Raw genomic sequence first — 19091 nt, 5'->3', positions numbered from 1 at the left:
GAATACTGGAAATTGAATCGTGAAGAAACATAACTAGAAATAATAAATCATGTGCTCACGTTAATAAAATTTTAATAAAAATTAATGACACAAAATTTATATCTTTTCTTTTAAAGCAATATGTTTCTTTGAACAAAGTAGAATATTGTACTAATATAATAGAAAATTTGCATTGGATTAACATTTTGATTAAAAATATTATAACAAAAATGAACACAATTAACTTGAACTTTAATTGTTAGTAATTCCTACATTATGAAAGCATAATGTATGTATTATATATATTTATATATACATGTATTTATATCTATAAATACATATAAAACATGGTTAACGTTATAGTCTTATTCATTTTACCTCTTCGAATTTAGCTTAATTTCTTTGGTTTTCTGTTTACGATTACGCTTATAAAATACGCCGTTCTAAGAGATTAAACATAACTGAAAAATCACTCTATTGGTCGGGTTGTTACAACTTTTGTAACGTCAAAAAGAAAAGAAAAAAAAAAGAAAGAAAAAGGCGAAAACGAAGACGCGGTTCTTCCGCGAGAATTATTTCTACATATGTTTCTACATATTTTATTTTTTCTTATTCCTTTTGTTCTGTACAGTTTTGAAAAATAACATCTGATAGTTTCGGTAATCATGAAGTAACAAGTAATTACAAAGACGACAAAAGTTTGAGAGAAAATTGTTACCAGCAAAGCATAACCTTAAAAGAAAATTAGACTATTAGATGAAATGTTGGATACGAATAAAACGTAGAATATGATTCGGTTAATACACAGAAGAATAGAAACGATTAGTATAATCTCGATATCTACTATTTGGTACGCAGAGCCAACTGCAGTTGTATATTATCGAAGAAATATGCTTGGACGATTATTCTTTCGAATATACGTTTTGAAAGATCACCTTCCGCGTACGTTGGCAAATACGAAATATTGTATGTTAAAAATATTACAAGATCAATTACAGAGATGAATTTGTTTTTTCGCGCACAAGCTCTGTGTACACCGCAAATTACGAAAAAGAGTGTCAAGTCGGTGTAGGAATGTGGCACTTCAAAATGGCTGCCAGTTACTTTGGTAATTTACGGCTGTATCTTTCTTTGTTGTTGCTGATTTAATTAAGACTGTGTATCGAAATATCGTAGAATTGATCTTAAAGAGAAATAGTGAAGCAAAAGTTCTACGTACACGTTACTCTGGTTATATGGATTCTGTGGAAACGTGAAAATAGAATATGCTTTGAAGTCGTTCTCTCCCGATTGTTGCATCGGTCGAACTTATTTCAAGACATTTCTTCGCCAATGCTTGGCTGTTTTCAAGAAAAGTGTGTTACCGTAGCTCATTTTACATGTAAAAGACTCTCGAAAATGATCGGTTAGATATTTAACGAATAGGTTAGATTACAGATCGATCTCGACATCATGCACAGAGATACGGAGGAACGTTTGTGAGATTACATACGAGTGTATTTTATTCGATAATAGATGGTTCCAAATTATATATACATATACCCGTACCTCTACGTATACATACATACACACGTGTACATGTGTGTATGCACACCCGCGCGCGGGTCAATGCGGATGTAGTACATATAAATATATTGGATTCGTATGCGCGTGTATGTATACATATATGCATGTGTGTATATGTACATACAATTATGGATGATTTAAAAGAATTTTGCGCTATGCCAGAAACGTATAAGATAATTAATAACATATTTCTGGGCCTGTCGACGCATTGAGATCAATGTAACTTTCATAGTGTATACAATTGCTAGTACTTCAATAGGAAATAGTATTATAATTAGCAATGTCTGTTGGCATTAGCTATAGAAATCGATGGGTTTTGTGTGTACTTTGTATTGTACAATCGTTGAAAAGATATTACACAAGGACTTGTTAACGTCAAACTGATTCAGTAAGCATTCTGTTTTTCTATTTTGTTGTCTTTTTTTCTGCAGGGACTCGTTTGATACCTATGGCAATTCCGTTAGTATAGTAATAACACCAGCTTACGATAACATATATAATTGTCTAGTAAGATCGAATTATTTATTTATACGATTAATGCATGAAATCTTAATGGGAAAAGTAATGGCTGTGAACGATGTTGTATGGAACACAACAAAAATGTACTCTAGAAGTATTATAACGCTCTAAGAATATGCTGTAATATTATGTTTTAGATGTATGTATGCGTGCTTGTGTGTGTATATATATATACATATATACATATATATGTCACAGCCGGATTAAAGCTAGGTCTTAAGGGACCTAGCATGGGTCACTATGAATCCACCCGCGGTTAATAAATCGAGCACACGTGGCTCTGGATACCATCAGAAGGCATTGGCTGAAATTCGTAATTCGTTGCTGCCCTTCGCAAATATTGGAGGAGCCAGCGAAGTAGGTTCCAGTGCTGCGAGTACTATATCTACCTTATCCACGACTAGCGGTATTAGTTCTGCCTCTGGTCTTAGCGGTCTTTCCGGTGCTTCTGGTTCTACCATTGATAAATCGGATCAACGACAATTATTAGCACAACTACTAGCAATGGGTTACTCCGAGGTATGTCAGTTTAAATTTTTCAAGATGGAACAACCGTAGAATTGATGTTGACGTTAATAAACATAACATAGTAACATAATAACGTAATGTAACGTAACGTAATGGAAATTTTTGAATACACAGGAAATTGCGTTACGAGCTTTAAAGCTGGGCAGTTGGCGTTTGGATGCAGCTATAGAATTTTTGAAACAAGCACAAGGAGAATCGCTGAATGGACTAGGTAAATTAAACACCAAACTTATAAGGAAACCCAGTTTGGAGAGAGAATTGAATTTACAACGCGGTAGCCCTGTATTGGATAGCGGAGCGGGAAGCTCGCGATCCGATAGCCCTCGTTTGACGGAGCTCAGTCCGCACACGCAGTTGAGTCGTCAATATTCTCCAAGTAACTTCGTAGACCGAGAACCACCGCCTCCTCCGCCACCTAGATGCAGTTCTACACCGCCTCCACCACCACCGCCTCACGCACCGTATAATCAGCCGAACGTACCGACTAATATGCAGCAAATGTTGAAGCGTATGTCTCCTGCTCCGGTGGTTCCTACACGACCACCGCCCACCACACCTGGCAATACCGGACCTATTTCGACGTCGGTCAATTTACCGCAAAGGGGTACAAGTCCCGTGGCAAGTTCGAACAACAATTCGAATAGTCGTCAACCTATGATCGTTCAAAACGGGCCTCAGGTTCAACAGCAGCTCTCCCAGCAAATACAGGCTCTCAGTATATATCAAACCGGTAATAACAACTCTAATACTCAAGTTGAACCACCACCGCCGTATCCTATAGTTTCATCATCATCGGCCGGGCCGGTGCAACCACCGTCTTACAGTGTCTCTATACAAAATAGGCAGAGTCCTACGCAGTCTCAGCAAGACTATCGGAAAAGTCCGTCCTCTGGAATCTATTCTGGTCCGACTTCTGCTGGTTCGCCGAGTCCCATTACGGTCACCGCTATATCTCCGAGCACGCAAGCTTCTATGGCCAGACCAACTCCGTTGCAGGCATGGGGGGCGCGGCAGGCCAAGACACAGCCGCCAATAATTATGCAATCGGTCAAGAGTACTCAGGTACAGAAACCCGTCTTGCAAACTGCCATCGCGCCGACCTCTCCGCAACCCATTTCTACCACTAGCAATACACCGACACCTCCACCGTCCTACGCTTCGTCCATTCAACAAAAACAGCAACAACAGCCGCAGCAACATCAACACCAACATCAACACCAACATCAGCACCAACACCAACACCAACACCAACACCAACACCAACACCAACATCAAGCAGTACAACAACAACAACAGCAGCAGCAGCAACAATGTCAACAGCAACACTCGCAACACCAACAACAACAACCGCTACCACCAACAGCGCAACAACAACATCAGCAACAACAGCAACAGCAACAAACCTCGCAACAACCACCGCCGCCCGCGTACACACAAGTGAATAACATTGGAACAACGAACGGTAGCAATGTGAACGTGAGCGTTTCGGTTGGTGTACCGACCACGGAACCGCCAAGTTACGCGACAACGATGCAAGCGTTGGCAGCGCAACGGGGTATGCATCATCCGCTCCCTCCTCCTCCTTACGGGACGTCGACCACCGAAGAGCCTAGTGGTATCGTAACGATAGACAATAATGCGAGCCTGAGGTCGTCACCAGTCGCTGCGCATCATCCTCCGTTGCAAAGAAAATATTCACCCGCGGACAGTTGTCAGCACCCAATGGAAACACCGTGTTTACCACCGGTATCGTCGACCTGTCTGAATAGTAGAAGTAGCGGTAACAATAACAGCAGCAGCAACAACGCCGCCGCCGGCAGCAATGCCGGTTGCAATAGCAGTGGTAACAACAATTGCGCCACTACGATTACTACCACCGTCTGCACCAGCAGTACTACCGTTACCACCACTACGACCACAACCACTACCAATATCGTTGTGGCAGCTTGCATTGCTACCAACAACAACGGTAACGGAAACAGTAATGGTAACAGCAACAATAACAATAACAACAATAGCCATACAACAGACAACAACGGAGCGAAAGGCGGTGGAGGCAATACACCTTCGCCTTACAAGATCAAGCATCAATCTCCGATACCCGAGCGTAAACACATGAGCAAAGAAAAGGAAGAAGAACGCAGGGATTGCAAGGTCCGTAACTATTCTCCGCAAGCGTTTAAATTCTTTATGGAACAGCACGTTGAGAACGTGTTAAAGTCTCATAAACAAAGGCTATATCGTCGCCTTCAGCTTGAAACGGAGATGGCTAAGATAGGTCTGAGCGCGGAAGCGCAGTGCCAAATGAGGAAAATGTTATCACAAAAGGAATCGAATTATATCAGGTTGAAGCGAGCAAAGATGGACAAATCGATGTTCACGAAAATTAAACCGATCGGAGTTGGTGCATTCGGAGAAGTGACTCTGGTGAGAAAACTCGATACGAATCAATTTTATGCTATGAAAACATTAAGGAAAGCGGACGTATTGAACCGTAATCAAGTCGCCCATGTTAAAGCTGAAAGGGATATATTGGCAGAGGCCGACAACGAATGGGTAGTGAAACTCTATTATTCCTTTCAAGATAAAGACAACTTGTACTTTGTCATGGACTATATACCCGGTGGGGATTTGATGTCATTGCTGATCAAATTCGGCATATTCAAGGAACCACTAGCACGATTTTATATCGCCGAGCTTACATGCGCTGTAGAAAGTGTACACAAGATGGGATTTATTCATAGAGACATTAAACCGGATAACATCTTAATCGACCGAGATGGCCATATAAAGTTGACAGACTTTGGACTGTGTACGGGTTTTCGTTGGACTCATAACTCCAAGTACTACCAGCAGAATGGTAAGACAAGTGTCATCAACAACAAATTAATCTTGGGTTAGAATCATTGAAAATAGTCTGATACAGTTCCTTTCGAGTCTACTCTAATCTAATCTAATCTAATACAACTATGGTAGATATGCAATGTGAACAAATGTTTTTTATTATGAAAACAGGTCATGGGAAACAAGATTCTATGGATCCTGCTGACGACTGGAACAACGAGTGCCGTTGCATTCAGTTAAAGCCGTTGGAACGTAGGAGGCATAGAGAACATCAGAGATGTTTGGCACACTCGCTGGTTGGGACACCGAACTATATTGCGCCGGAAGTACTACAAAGGACAGGTTATACTCAGTTATGTGACTGGTGGAGCGTCGGTGTAATACTGTACGAAATGTTGGTCGGTTCCCCACCGTTCCTTGCCAATACACCAGCCGAAACACAATACAAGGTAAATAGTGATTAAGTTTTGTTCTATTCAGTTCTACTTATTCGGTCGACTTCGGTTCGGCTCGAGTCGAGTCGAGTCGAGTCGAGTCGAGTCGAGTCGAGTCGGCTCAGGTCGGTTCTGCAATATTCGGCGGGAAACTACAATAGATATTGTAGATCGATAAGAAGTAGTGGCTAAGGGGACATATAATATATCCATGTAAAAATAAATGTTGAGTTGCAGGTGATTAATTGGGAGACGACTCTGCATATCCCGATGCAGGCGAATCTTTCCGCAGAAGGTATGGATTTGATATTGAAGCTTTGCGTTGGTGCGGATCGTCGACTAGGTAAGAATGCGGATGAAGTAAAGAATCATCCGTTTTTCGCGAGTATCGATTTTGAAAAGGGCCTACGCCGACAAGTGGCACCTCATATACCTCGAATACAATACCCTACCGATACGAGCAACTTTGATCCGGTTGATCCCGATAAATTACGAAATTCCGGATCATCCGATTCCAATAAATCAGATGAGTTGTTGGATAATGGAAAACCGTTCCATGGTTTTTTCGAATTCACGTTTAGACGATTCTTTGACGACGGTGGTGGTCCTGCGTACCCTAGTCGGATAAGTTTAGACGATAATGACAACCAAGGTCCTGTCTACGTTTGACAATAGGTGGCCAAGATTCGCAAGCAAGTTTCGTTCATCCTCGAGATACAAAATAATGATTCGCAATGTCTCACGTTCGATTGTCAGATTTTTGTAAATATTGTTCGAAAGAATTTCGGTTCGAACGAAATTAGAATTGGTATGTGAAATTGTTGCTGTCGATTCAATGGAACGCCGTATACCGTACTATAAGCTTATGAAAACGAAAACAAAAACTCTCACGCTTGTTCCTTAGTTCTGATGTTGTGTACGTCCGTGCGTTTCGTTATGCCTATTCCAACTTTACATTACATTACATTATCTTACTTTACTTTACTTTACTTTACTTTACTTTACTTTACTTTACTTTACTTTACTTTACCTTACCTTACCTTACCTTACCTTACCTTACCTTACCTTACCTTACGTTACTTTACTTTACTTTACTTTACTTTACTTTACTTTACTTTACTTTACCTTACCTTACTTTACCTTACTTTACTTTACCTTACCTTACCCTACCTTACCTTACCTTACCTTACCTTACCTTACCTTACCTTACCTTACCTTACCTTACTATACTATACTATACTATACTATACTATACTATACTATACTATACTATACTATACTATACTATACTTTACTTTACTTTACTTTACTTTACTTTACTTTACTTTACTTTACTTTACTTTAACTTTACTTTACTTTACTTTACTTTACTTTACTTTACCTTACTTTACTTTACCTTACCTTACCCTACCTTACCTTACCTTACCTTACCTTACCTTACCTTACCTTACCTTACCTTACCTTACCTTACCTTACCTTACCTTACCTTACCTTACCTTACCTTACCTTACCTTACTATACTATACTATACTATACTATACTATACTATACTATACTATACTATACTTTACTTTACTTTACTTTACTTTACTTTACTTTACTTTACTTTACTTTAACTTTACTTTAACTTTACTTTACTTTACTTTACTTTACTTTACTTTACTTTACTTTACTTTACTTTACTTTACTTTACATTGCTTTGCTTTGCCTTGCCTTGCCTTGCCTTGCTTTGCTTTGCTTTGCTTTGCTCTATGCTACTCTAATCTACTCTACTCTACTCGACTCTGCTTTATTCTACTCTCCTTTGCTCTTCTTTAGCTTTGATTTAGTTTACAGTACCACACTTAGTTAAACTTTTTTCTGCTGTTTTAAAAAATTCTTTGGAGTCTACTTCCCTAACTCCATTGAATTCTTTATCATTTATTTCATAGTAGGAGATACGCTGGGTACATACTCACCATGTATCTAAAATTTTGGGCTGAATCAATCTAAAATCACAACGATGGCAGGACAGAATTATGCGTGGTCGCAAAATCCAAATTTATGGGCATTTATTATGAGTTTATAATAGAATCTCTAGAATTTTATTATTAGAATGTGATGCAGCATAGCTTGAAGTAAGATAGTTTTTATAGATTTGTGGTTCTTCATAAAAGTTTATGATTTTTTCGAAACGGTTCCCAATTCGTTTATGTTGAAACGTATATACATATGCATATATATTTACAATTTCGAATACTAATACGAACATGGCGGTTAATTGAGAGGAAAGAAAGTAAATGATCGATGGCTGGTGTATATCTATGTATATATGTGTTATGCATATATATATATGTATGTGCAAATATATACATATATATATATATGTTTGTAAACGGAATGATATTGTGCTTGCCATTCTCATTTGAATTGGCTTCCGCGCCTATCGGAAACACAACTTTGTATGTTTCAGCAAGTACTGTGATATTGCAGGTAATTAGAATAATGTGGCTTTTAAATGTATCGACCTTATTTAACTTCATTCTTTTTTTTTACATTGAATGCTATTACAAATAATTATTCCTATATATTCATTAGTACTGTACAGATGTTTGAATGGATGTAATGTGTTCATTGTACATTTTATGCAGCTTTTAATCGTCAAATCTTTGTTTCTATCTCTCCACTCCACCCCCCCCCCCTCCTTCTCTCTCTCTCTCATTCTTTCGATTCTCGCTATCGTTCCTTTCTATTCCTATCTTTACTTGTTTTAGTTTTTAAAAAAGTGTTATTAATTTGCTACAGCGTTGCATACAGTTTACATTTCGTATGTCTCTTGCGTTTTTTCGGAATAACTGCAGATAATTGTGTGTAGGAAACTTTTCCGAAAAGGGTAAAAGACTGGCGGTTAGAGAGATTGGTTGCACAGAAAGATTGTTAATATAATTCATGTAAAAACGCGAATGACTAATGTTATGAGAAATCGCTTTATTCATACTTTTCTTTAAGAGAGTTTTTATCATTCGTAAACTACTTCCTAACACATAAGATTTCTTAGATATGAATGTACCGATGAAACTGATCGAATCTGTTGATTGTAATATTTGTAATACGACTATTTCAATTTCAGTAAAACAAAAATGTCAAATTTCTTGCAGAACGGAACGGTAATACGACATGTACAATCGTATGATTTGCATAATATTTTTATTACAAAACACTTTGTTCCTCGTTTTCGTGTTCGTCTTTCATTTACTATTTCAAAATTATTCCTGAGTCCCGAACGATACGAAGAAAATTGAAAATTCAATGTTTCCATGTAATTCTGATCTTTTTATTCATCATAATCTACACTGCCACATGGATTTGTTTCAGTTGTTACGTGCTTCTGATTGTGATTGTAATTGTAATTGTAATTGTAATTGTAATTGTAATTGTAATTGTAACTGTTACTGACTGTGACTGTAACCGTGATTGTGATTGTGATTGCGATTGTGATTGCCGTTTCGTCTTTTTCGTTGTCGTCTGATCAAAATTTGAAATTTGATCAAATTTATTCGTTGCTTGAACGTTACAGTAAAGAGCAACGATCACCATTTTTTTCTGGAACACTTCGATGTATTCATTTTGTATAGCACGAAATAAATTACTGGAAAAAAAAGGAAAATGAAGCGAGGAAACTAATAAATACCAAAGGGATTCTCTCTTGTTCGTTGTATCATAAAGGTTTATTTTCGTAAGTTTAGTCGATAGATGTGTACGTGAGAATGGCACAAGATTTGAAGGAAGAATGACTAATACAATTGTTCAGTTGAATAATCTCTTCTGTTGTTTCGAACAGGTATTGCAAACAATCGATCGTGAAACTATACAAAACGACAAATAACATGAAACGAAGTGAAACGTAACGAAACGTCACGAAACACACGAATCGTTGCTCGACACCTACATATTTTATCCACTTATCGATCGTTCAAAAATCGTTTTAAATGCTTTTCTTGGAAAGATTTCATCCGATCATCGCACAGATGATCCGTCGTACTCTAGAACAATTCAAATCGAACGATAATTTATACGTGTAAACGAGTCTACAATAATCTATACAGCGATACGAATAAGTGTTCCTTAACTCTGTTAACACGTTGTATGCCTTCAAAATGATTCTTCTGTATGGATAATAAATTCCGGAAGAATTTTCGAAAACTTGAAATATTTCATGCCATGAGACTGAAAGTTTACTACAAGAATAATATATCGATACTCTATATTAGTTACATAAGGTAGTACGTCCTGAATAAATCATATTTTCCAAACTTGAAAGGAACAAAAAAGTCGTATCGTAGTTAAATATCTTTGTAAATGATAGGCAGACAACGTGTTCAATTCGACAATTTGTTGATCGATTTGTCGAGAACCACTCACTACGTACAGAAAATAAAATATTTTTATACCATGATATATACATGTACATAAACACTTACAATTAGTTTTAAATATTATTTGCGTAAAACTATAACGTACTATGTATTTGTTGATTAAACTTTGCGCCAAGTGAAGTTCGGCTGGATTCGGCTCGACTCGACTCGGTTCGACTAAGCTCGTCTTGTCTCGCCTCGCCTCGCCACACATCGCCTTGCCTCGTCTCGTCTCGTCTCGTCTCAATTCGTCCCCACTCCGCTTCGATTGGATTCGGCGAGACATAGCATATTCGACTGTATTCGATTCGACCTAGGCTAGAACGACTAATTGTAACGCCGTTACAGACGAATGCTCTTGCTTAGTTTCATTATTTTACAAATTGTATTTAATGCAATTTACCATATAATATGAAGATCTGTTAACTTACGCGCGAAAGGAAAGTGATTTCGAATCATGTATGTGGTTGTACATTTTGTATTATCTTTTCTGCTTTTGTAATTACGATATGGAAGCAAAAGAGAAAGGCGTATACGTATTGTACTGTATGATATTTTAATATATCAAATTTTTGTATATATTTCCAATAATTACTTTAAATTAAAAGTACATTCAATGCTTAGTTGTATAAAGTTGTTTTATATATTTCATAAATGATTGAGTGGATGGAACTGAATTTTGTATCATGAAATAGTAGCGATCCATCGAGAAACGATAGGGAAAGACTCGTGTTCGCAAACATAATAAACGGATTGCAATTATAATAAATCAACATTTTTTTCTACCTATCGAATCGAACGTGAACTTCTCAATTTCCAATTGAGACGAGTACAAAGTACAAGTGTAACAAGTCGGTACAAACTGATCGAAATTAAATCAACCATTTTTAAATTCTCCCGCGTTTCACCTCACATATATACCGTTCTTTACACATATAGATGTATGTACCGTGTACCGTCTAAGTCTAAACGAAACAATTTCCTTACAGTAGGAAAACACTTGATAAATACAGCTGTAAAAATGGCATATTCTTTGCATGAAAGTTACCTTCTTTCAAGTGCATACTTCCATACTTGAAATAAAACTTTTTTTCAAACGGTTTTCGCTTGGTGGAGAAATGTTTGTACTATTGACCGTTTATATAACTGTGAACTGATAGTAGTCGCTTCTTCGAAGTCACTTGTATATATTGTATTTGTCTCTTACAGGTTTACTTTCTTTCGAAGAAAATCAATTTGTTGTGAAAGAGGGAAAGAAATACCGGAAAAAGATGAATCGTGTTAGAAAACTTCTGTCAAGCAAAGAGACACGAGAGTATTTAACGAGGCAAGCTACAGAATCTTTGTACACTCATACATGCGCTCGTTCGTCTGATCTCGTAATCAATGATAACGCATCACACTACATTCGTTTTACTACGAACAATTTGACATAGAAAAATTGCTATTTTGTTTCAGTACACATTTCTGGGGACCTATAGCTAATTGGGGCATTCCGATTGCTGCGATCGCCGATATACGAAGGGATCCTGAATATATTAGTGGAAAAATGACGCTTGGTTAGTTTGACAATTTATTATATCTTCTGCTACAAGTAAAATGATTTTTTCAGAATTCATTCCGTAGATTTAGTGCATAAGAATATGTAGGAACTTGTGTCCAAAACACATTCAAAACATCTGCCGACTTTGCGATCATTTTAGCTTTCTGTTCTTTCGCATGGTCGAACAATCTCAAATCAGTCTCGATCTCGATCAATCCAAATATATTGTTAATTACAACAAATGAATTACGAAATTGATCTAACCATACGCGCATCGAACTTGACAAACGGATACACATGTACTAATTTGTTTCAGCTTTGTGTTTATATTCTGCAATGTTTATGCGATTCGCTCTGAAGGTGCAGCCACGGAATTTGCTTCTGTTTGCGTGCCACTTTGTTAACGAAGGTGCACAAATGACGCAAGGTGTTAGATTTATTAAACATCATTTTACAAGCAAGAAGGAGTAACAGCTTTGAATAATTATTTCTATGTTCTTAACAGTACAAAGCTCTTGTTCAAACCCTTTGTTCAAATTGCCATTTGTAGCATATATCGTTGCATTCTGCCAAAGTTTAACAAGTAATTCTTAAAACACACGATTCTATGTACAATTTAAATATAACCTTGGTTACTTTTAAGCTAAAGACTTCTATAATTTTCATGTCTGATCGAATAACACAAGAAATATCTATGTTCGAACGGAGGAGATAATAGAAAATTAGATTGTACAATAATATTATAAGTGTTATGTATTATCAAAAATATAAGAGGTACAAAATGTGCTTACAATAATAACTTGTAGTCGCAATGTTGCGACGTTAGACTTAAAGACGATGTCACTCGTTTACAAGCTCTTTTTTTTTATTCCTCCCATGAGTGTCGCTTAAACTATAAAACTACATAAAATTCTTAAAAATTCGATTAATCTTAAAATTAATGGTATTCATGTAAATTGGACAGATCATATGTAAGCGTTTCTAATATACCGTAAATGTGTCTATCAACTAAAACCTAAAAATCTCCACGGACGGAATCGAGTTACAAAAATACATGTATTAAATGACTATTACTGTTTGATATAGTTAGCGTCTGAACAGATAATACGATATTATCGAGGCGACTAACAGTATCCAGCTAGTTTGGATGGATGAAGCACCAGCTAGCCGGCACTTGAACATGTCGTACCTATAAAACAGAATAATCGAATCTTGCATTGTTGACGATAAATTAACAATTAACTAGATAGATGGACGTGTAAATAATTCCGAAACGAGGAACGAGGAACGAGCAACGACTTCACCAACCTGGTTTGTGTATCGTTGATTAGATTATTAAATTCAGCTTCCACCAACTGGCCATCATAATACGTAATAAGATCTTCGAACGGATATTCGAAACCTTGCTTGCATTCGCATTTGTAGCCACCCATTTCAAAACCTCTACCAAGGATGGGCACGCACTGTGCGAGCAAGAACGAAAACGAATAAAATGTTATAATCTTTCTTATCGCAAAGAAGTACAGACTGATATTGATTAATCGATTTATAGTATTAATCTGATATTAATGTAATCAGCAACAGCAACAGCAAAAGAGTCTCCGGTAAGATATCCGGTAACTTACATATGAGGTTTTCTTATCGCATTTGTGGCTACCCTTGAATGCATTCGGCGCATAGAACACATCGTCGCATTGATTAATATCGAGCTGAAGCAGGTCCATAGTAACAGCTATGACGCCTCTGTAAAGATTTTAATATAAAACGCGATCTCGGTTCTTCTCTTTCTTCGCGGTGAAACTGGTTTCGTATCCCTATGGTCGAGTACCTCGGATTCGATCCCGCATGCACATACTACAACCCCGTTCGGCCGTCCATGTGGACAGAAATACTTACTTGAATTCCAGTTTCTCTTTCAAACTGTCCCAACCGAAAAATGGGGATGCATAGGTAATTACCCATTTCTTCACTTTGCCGTTACAGTCGAAATACGGAGTTGTCCAATGGCCATGGTTCAAGTTTGCTGCCCTGTACAGACGTTGCGTGTTCCCACACATTAAAATAAATCCTATTTCAGAGGTAAATTTTCTCTTACTCCCCAATCCCATGCACCAAATCTCTTTAGCCTTTGATCACGCGTTGCATACGCATTGTTCCTGATAAAATTCATTGTCTGATGCGACAAAAACATGCGATTTGATGCAGTGACTACAGCAAAATCTTGTCCCTCCACCCATTGTTTCTGTGCATATAATACATTCGTATTCTTACCTATAGGAATTTGGATAATGTTCGTATTGTTTCAAATATTCTCCGGTTTCGTTGTACCTAATTTTAATTTTCATGTAATATCTCTCCAACTCGTCAAAATTCGTTGCCCATCTTTGTTTCAGTACTTGAAAATAATTTTTCTTCGTATAAACCTCGTCTGAAAACATGTTTCTCGTATCGTTAAATGTCGATATTTTATCAAGCGACACCGTTCTTTCGCAATGCTCCTGACGAATCTTTACCTGTATCGTTCAACCTAGCTAAATCTTCGACTTTGAATTTTCGTGTATTCAGTTGAGTTTTATAAGCGTACGGAGCAAAGAGCGTTCGATTTGTGAACTTGTTGCGATCCCAAAATGTTCCAGCAGACCAGATTTTGGTATCCCCAAGAACCAGAGCTAGAGTCTCTCCGATCATTTGGTCTTCTGTCAGAGGTCTGTCGGCTACTCTTTTACCAGAATAAACCTCATGCGGATCGGAAATTTGTAGAAACGCGCTAATAAAGTTTGCTAATCTAGTCGCCATTTTTGCTTCGTTTTCAAAGAATTCTCTAACGCCGAAACCTATATCTCCGCGCAATGTTAATTCTTCCTGCGTGTAACTGTAATTGCATACATTACGATTACGAAGTTCATATTCTATCGTTATCATTATAAATTCAACACACCTTTTGCACGTCCGAGAATTTACGCTCAAGATAAACTTGAGAGTTTGATCGATATTCACTTTCTCGGATCTTAGAGCTTCTGCCCCGGAGGAGTAATTTCTGTAGTGATAGAATTGCTCGAGGTATTTTTCTCGAACGTACGGCTTTGCCTTCTCCCATTGCACCGGCATTTTGTGAATCCCTAAAGTATCAAACATCATGATTAGTAAATGCCCAATGTAATAAAAGAACAAAAAGATAGAAACGAGATTAGAACAAAAACCTCACATCCTATCTTAGTACAATCGAATCCATTATAGTATTGTTCTTGAGTCGCTCTCTCTACAATTTCTCCAAGATATGGACGTCGAACTACAGTTGGCAGCCTAAAACCTGGCTTGCATCTGCATTGATATCCGCCGCGACGAAAACCCCATCCGTGTATCGGTTCACACTGCGAGTACGACGCAAATTCAAATCGACACATAAATTACGCTACACGCGAACTATTTTATAGTCCAGTGAAAAAAATGTTTTCCTGCTTTTGCTTTTTTTTTCTTCTGCATTTAATACCTCTGTAGTTTCTGTCTTGCATCTCGCTGTGTTTGCAAATCTGTTAGGTCCGTTGTTTCCTTTTCCTTTAGGACACTGATTTATATCTATTCTCTCAAAATCCATCTCTATCACGGATATGGCAGTATATCTGAAATTAACCGTGGAAGTTATTTTTGAGACTAACAATTAAACGGAATGAGCGCCTATTGGTTATAATTTTCTACGTACGTTGGATACTCTATGTGTCTGAATCCTGTGTGCCTTGGATAAATGTCTGCAATTGGAACAACCGCTGCAACTAGCCAACGATTTGATCTGCCGCAATCGAAGTAAGGTCTAGTCCATTGTACAGGTCCAGGATATTCGTCGGCACCTCGTGGACCATGAAATGTAAATGTATCGTTGGTACCATTGGCATAGCGAATTGAAACTTGGTACGTAGTTTTGGTATCGTGTCTCCTCTCAACGTTGTCTGGCAACCATTTTTTGTACCTGCGTATACATAGAGAGCAATGTAAGATCACTTGAACAATACAAAAAATTGTTTGCTTCAGCGTACCATTCGTTTATACGATAATAGTCGGTCGTGTAATCTTGGCTTAGACTACTTCTTGGGAAAGCACCAAGGTCTTGCACGGTAAATGTGTTTCTTGTAGATATTCTCTCTAAATGTATCGGGTCGTTGAAATCGTCAGCCCTGAAAGTTCTTGGTGCGAATCTAGGCATAGTTTTATTGAAAAATCCTCTGTAAGACGGAGAATAGGACATATTTGGGGAGAAATAAATGGCTGAGGCATTTATATGTGGATTTGCAGAAACATCGGCAACCGTCGATAAAAAGTAGTACATCATGCCTGGATCGTACGTATCGTTGATCGCTGGACGTATGAATCGTGATTGTAAAATGTAACTCCAAAAAAACGATCTACTGAGTGCCATGTTATGAAGATGTAACAGAGCAGTTCTATTAGGGAACACGGGATTAATATTAATATCTTTGATATCGGGTAAATGAGAAACTGAGTCTTCTGGCAGAAAAAGGTCTCCGAGGTGCTGAATAGGACAATTTTCTTCGTTGATTTTGTCCATTTTGAAGCGAGTTTCGTCGAAGGCATCTCTGGCTTGCCATTCGTATTGACCGACAACGCCCAAACAATAGAGGCACACGATCGCTATCACATAGATTTTCGAATTGACTGATTCCATGTTTTGAAAGAATTGTTGTTAGCTGCTTCGCGATCGACACATATAAAAAGGATTAAAGCGTTCCCAAAGAGAACGAACGTTCGTTCCACACTACACTAGTCACATTAAAAAATGTATAAATTCACCCAATCCACTCGAAACGTTCTCTTGTACACTTTACACTCGTGGCCGTGCCGCTTCGTTTATCGTATGTCCTACTCCTACTAACTACTGCCTCCTACTACCTACACTTGCATACATAGTGCATCGGTTCTGACGTCATTGATTCCACATATACTTACCGAGTAAAATCTAACTTATTCGTTAACGTTAAATGTACATGTCGATTGATAATAAGTGCGTGCACATGCAACCAACGGTATTATATGTAGTCGTTCAAATCGACGGACAAGTATTATTCTTCTATTTTAGGTTATCCAACTCTAAAAATTCGCTAAAGGAAAAACAACGGAAAGGAACCGTTCGGTTTTACTCGGGTGAATCATTCGTTATATAGTTTGGTAATTAGTAATAATTCAGAGAAGCTTCTATGGGAAAAAAGAAACGTATGCTTGTGTCTTGAAATATTGAATCGGGCATAGAATTTTTCTGTTTACGTTATCGTAATCATGAAACTATACATAAAAAATAGAAATGTTGCGATGGAAGGTATTTCAGCAATAGCACTAGTAGCAGCAGCAGCAGCTTCAAAAAAGAAAAAAAGAGAAAGAAATAAAGTATAGCTTAATGTGAAATAACATTTAAATATCCTTTATTATGATAATTCTCATAGCGCCTTGGTCCATCGACCCCCGTTCCCCCAGACTTGACTCTCCCAAGTGTACGTACGAGTATTCCGCTGGCTGTGGCATTATTGTACCAATACAGGTCTTCACCCTTATTTATCTGCGAAAAAAATAGAATCTCTCATACCTAAACAAGTATTTCGGGGAGACAGCTTGCTGGGGGTCTCCACGTACTTTAATGCGGCTGTTCATGCATCTATACATCCTGAGAAAATTTCTGTAATGCATCGTTCATGGTCTGGGTTCAAAACTCGTAACGTTAACGTGGGAAATATTCTTCGGAAGAATTTTAACATACATAACTTATCGTCGGCGCATCTTCTTACGTAACAATATCTTCTCGTGTTCATGAACAACTTTTTCGGCTGTAATATCAGTTACTAATTTCTTTTCACATCAATTTTGTATTATCCGTCTTCGTAAAAAAAGTTGTATAAATCCTTTTTTGCAATCAACGAATTCTGTTTCGTTATAGTTTCTGGCACGATAAGGTGTTTTATAAAAATATTCATCGATTCATTGTAGAATTCTCGAAATTACGATTGCTTAGCTTACAATTAGAATATAAATATGTATGTAGATATATATATATACGTATACGTACACATATATTATACATACAGAATGACAAAGAGCAACGCGCAGGGGAGAAGAAGACAATTGAAAAGTAATATACATTTCATAGTGTTGATCAAAATAAGTTGCCGCATATATAATATGTATACTTAAATAAATAAGTTGACCTATGCATAGGGGTTTTTCTCCGTTAAAATTCCGATCTCCCACGACAATGGCTCCAGAGTTGAGTAAAAACTGTATTGTCTGTGGAGAGTGCTGACAACTAAGTAATGAGAGATAGGAAAGGTGGGATGGCTGAGGGGGGGGGGGCAGACTAGGGAGCAGAAAGGAGGGAGACTAGAGATAGAAAGAGAGGTAGCGATAAAGAGAAAGAGATCGTTGTTAAACGAATAGAAAAAGAGTTGATAAAGCGAGACGAAATGAGAATGAGAAGAGGTAGATAGGAGTATACGAGTATAGGAGAGCGAATAACATGAAAGAAAGAAGATGGTAGAAAAGGAAGAGAGAAGTGAGAGAAAGAAAGGCAAAAAGAAAAAAATAAACCAAGAAGGAAACGATTAAATAACATTTAATTGACCAATGTTCGGTGGTCGATAAACTCGAATAGTATATCTATCGATAATGTATTTTTGATAGAATACATATTTCGAGTAATAAGAATACCTAATGGTTAAAAAAAAGTAAAAAGTTTCGAAGGAACAGGTTTCTGCCATCGAATGTGCAAGCATTAGCTCCCTCTCTGTCGCTCGTTCTGATTCGAGGGACGCGGGTGCGCGTTCAACCAGACAGGCGGTTTACGGTTGAAATCAGGACCGTATCTCGGTTTCTGTAACCTGCTCTTTAAGTAACTTGAATATTATTCACAGAATTGACGCCGATCATCGATATCAAATTGCTTTCCATATGTAGAGAAACTATCTTTGCAAATCACGACTATCGAAATAAATGAGTTGCAAGTGATAATGAGCATTACACCTACATCGCAGTATTTACACAATTCTTGTATACGTATAAGCGCGTATTTACGTAAATATATATATTAACTTCATTATGCGACGCTCTGAATTGGCGGAAATTCTGTAAAGTTGCAAGATCAAGTCATTCCGCGAATATTTTTTTACTCGTGCTACCAGTAACACGATTGCTAGGAAAATAAAAAGATAAAGGACATAAATTTCACGTGTATGCATAGTTGTGCGTAAATATCTACATGTATGTATGTAAATTTTCCGATCGGAACTA

The 19091-nt window shown here is 37.5% G+C and overlaps 2 protein-coding genes and 2 long non-coding RNA genes across 7 annotated transcripts; 1 reads left to right on the top strand and 3 right to left on the bottom strand.

Moving 5' to 3' along the window:
• The first annotated feature begins 695 nt into the window (after positions 1-695).
• Wts (serine/threonine-protein kinase warts) lies at positions 696-12663 on the top strand. Its single transcript, XM_076798759.1, has 7 exons — positions 696-2583; positions 2707-5452; positions 5608-5885; positions 6108-6213; positions 11474-11591; positions 11723-11823; positions 12124-12663. The coding sequence occupies exons 1-7, from the start codon at positions 2305-2307 to the stop codon at positions 12276-12278; spliced, it is 3783 nt and encodes a 1260-aa protein (XP_076654874.1). The 5' UTR covers positions 696-2304; the 3' UTR covers positions 12279-12663.
• On the bottom strand, positions 6555-7468 carry LOC143360168 (uncharacterized). The gene is made up of 3 exons (XR_013083221.1): positions 7457-7468; positions 7196-7251; positions 6555-6840 (listed from the first exon to the last, which is right to left on the bottom strand). It is a non-coding gene; the product is annotated as an uncharacterized LOC143360168 (long non-coding RNA).
• LOC143360164 (uncharacterized) lies at positions 12543-16766 on the bottom strand. Its single transcript, XM_076798769.1, has 11 exons — positions 15839-16766; positions 15508-15771; positions 15298-15427; positions 15013-15178; positions 14746-14926; positions 14321-14679; positions 14079-14235; positions 13704-13835; positions 13433-13550; positions 13116-13270; positions 12543-12996 (listed from the first exon to the last, which is right to left on the bottom strand). The coding sequence occupies exons 1-11, from the start codon at positions 16483-16485 to the stop codon at positions 12894-12896; spliced, it is 2412 nt and encodes an 803-aa protein (XP_076654884.1). The 5' UTR covers positions 16486-16766; the 3' UTR covers positions 12543-12893.
• A 386-nt stretch (positions 16767-17152) lies between these two features.
• LOC143360167 (uncharacterized) lies at positions 17153-18213 on the bottom strand. 4 transcript variants are annotated; one of them, XR_013083219.1, is made up of 4 exons: positions 17892-18213; positions 17569-17635; positions 17445-17487; positions 17153-17370 (listed from the first exon to the last, which is right to left on the bottom strand). It is a non-coding gene; the product is annotated as an uncharacterized LOC143360167 (long non-coding RNA). The 4 variants fall into 4 exon arrangements; XR_013083220.1 differs by having other exon boundaries at positions 18014-18213; XR_013083218.1 differs by having other exon boundaries at positions 17445-17635; positions 18014-18213.
• Positions 18214-19091: the final 878 nt, after the last annotated feature.

Source organism: Halictus rubicundus, chromosome 13 (genome assembly GCF_050948215.1).
Source record: "Halictus rubicundus isolate RS-2024b chromosome 13, iyHalRubi1_principal, whole genome shotgun sequence".
NCBI classification, from domain to species: domain Eukaryota; kingdom Metazoa; phylum Arthropoda; class Insecta; order Hymenoptera; family Halictidae; genus Halictus; species Halictus rubicundus.
Note: the sequence above shows the minus strand (reverse complement) of the source record. Positions and strands in the feature narration are given on the sequence as shown.

What these genes read in the sequence shown, in the direction of transcription:
- Wts (XM_076798759.1), top strand. Translation starts at nt 2,305, where the DNA reads ATGAATCCACCCGCGGTTAATAAATCGAGCACACGTGGCTCTGGATAC. An exon ending in TAGCAATGGGTTACTCCGAG is followed by an intron (nt 2,584 to 2,706) that starts GTATGTCAGTTT and finishes TTGAATACACAG; the next exon opens with GAAATTGCGTTACGAGCTTT. An exon ending in CAAGTACTACCAGCAGAATG is followed by an intron (nt 5,453 to 5,607) that starts GTAAGACAAGTG and finishes TTATGAAAACAG; the next exon opens with GTCATGGGAAACAAGATTCT.
- LOC143360164 (XM_076798769.1), bottom strand. Translation starts at nt 16,485, where the DNA reads ATGGAATCAGTCAATTCGAAAATCTATGTGATAGCGATCGTGTGCCTC. An exon ending in CGATTGTACTAAGATAGGAT is followed by an intron (nt 14,927 to 15,012) that starts GTGAGGTTTTTG and finishes TTGATACTTTAG; the next exon opens with GGATTCACAAAATGCCGGTG. An exon ending in ATCAACGATACACAAACCAG is followed by an intron (nt 12,997 to 13,115) that starts GTTGGTGAAGTC and finishes TCTGTTTTATAG; the next exon opens with GTACGACATGTTCAAGTGCC.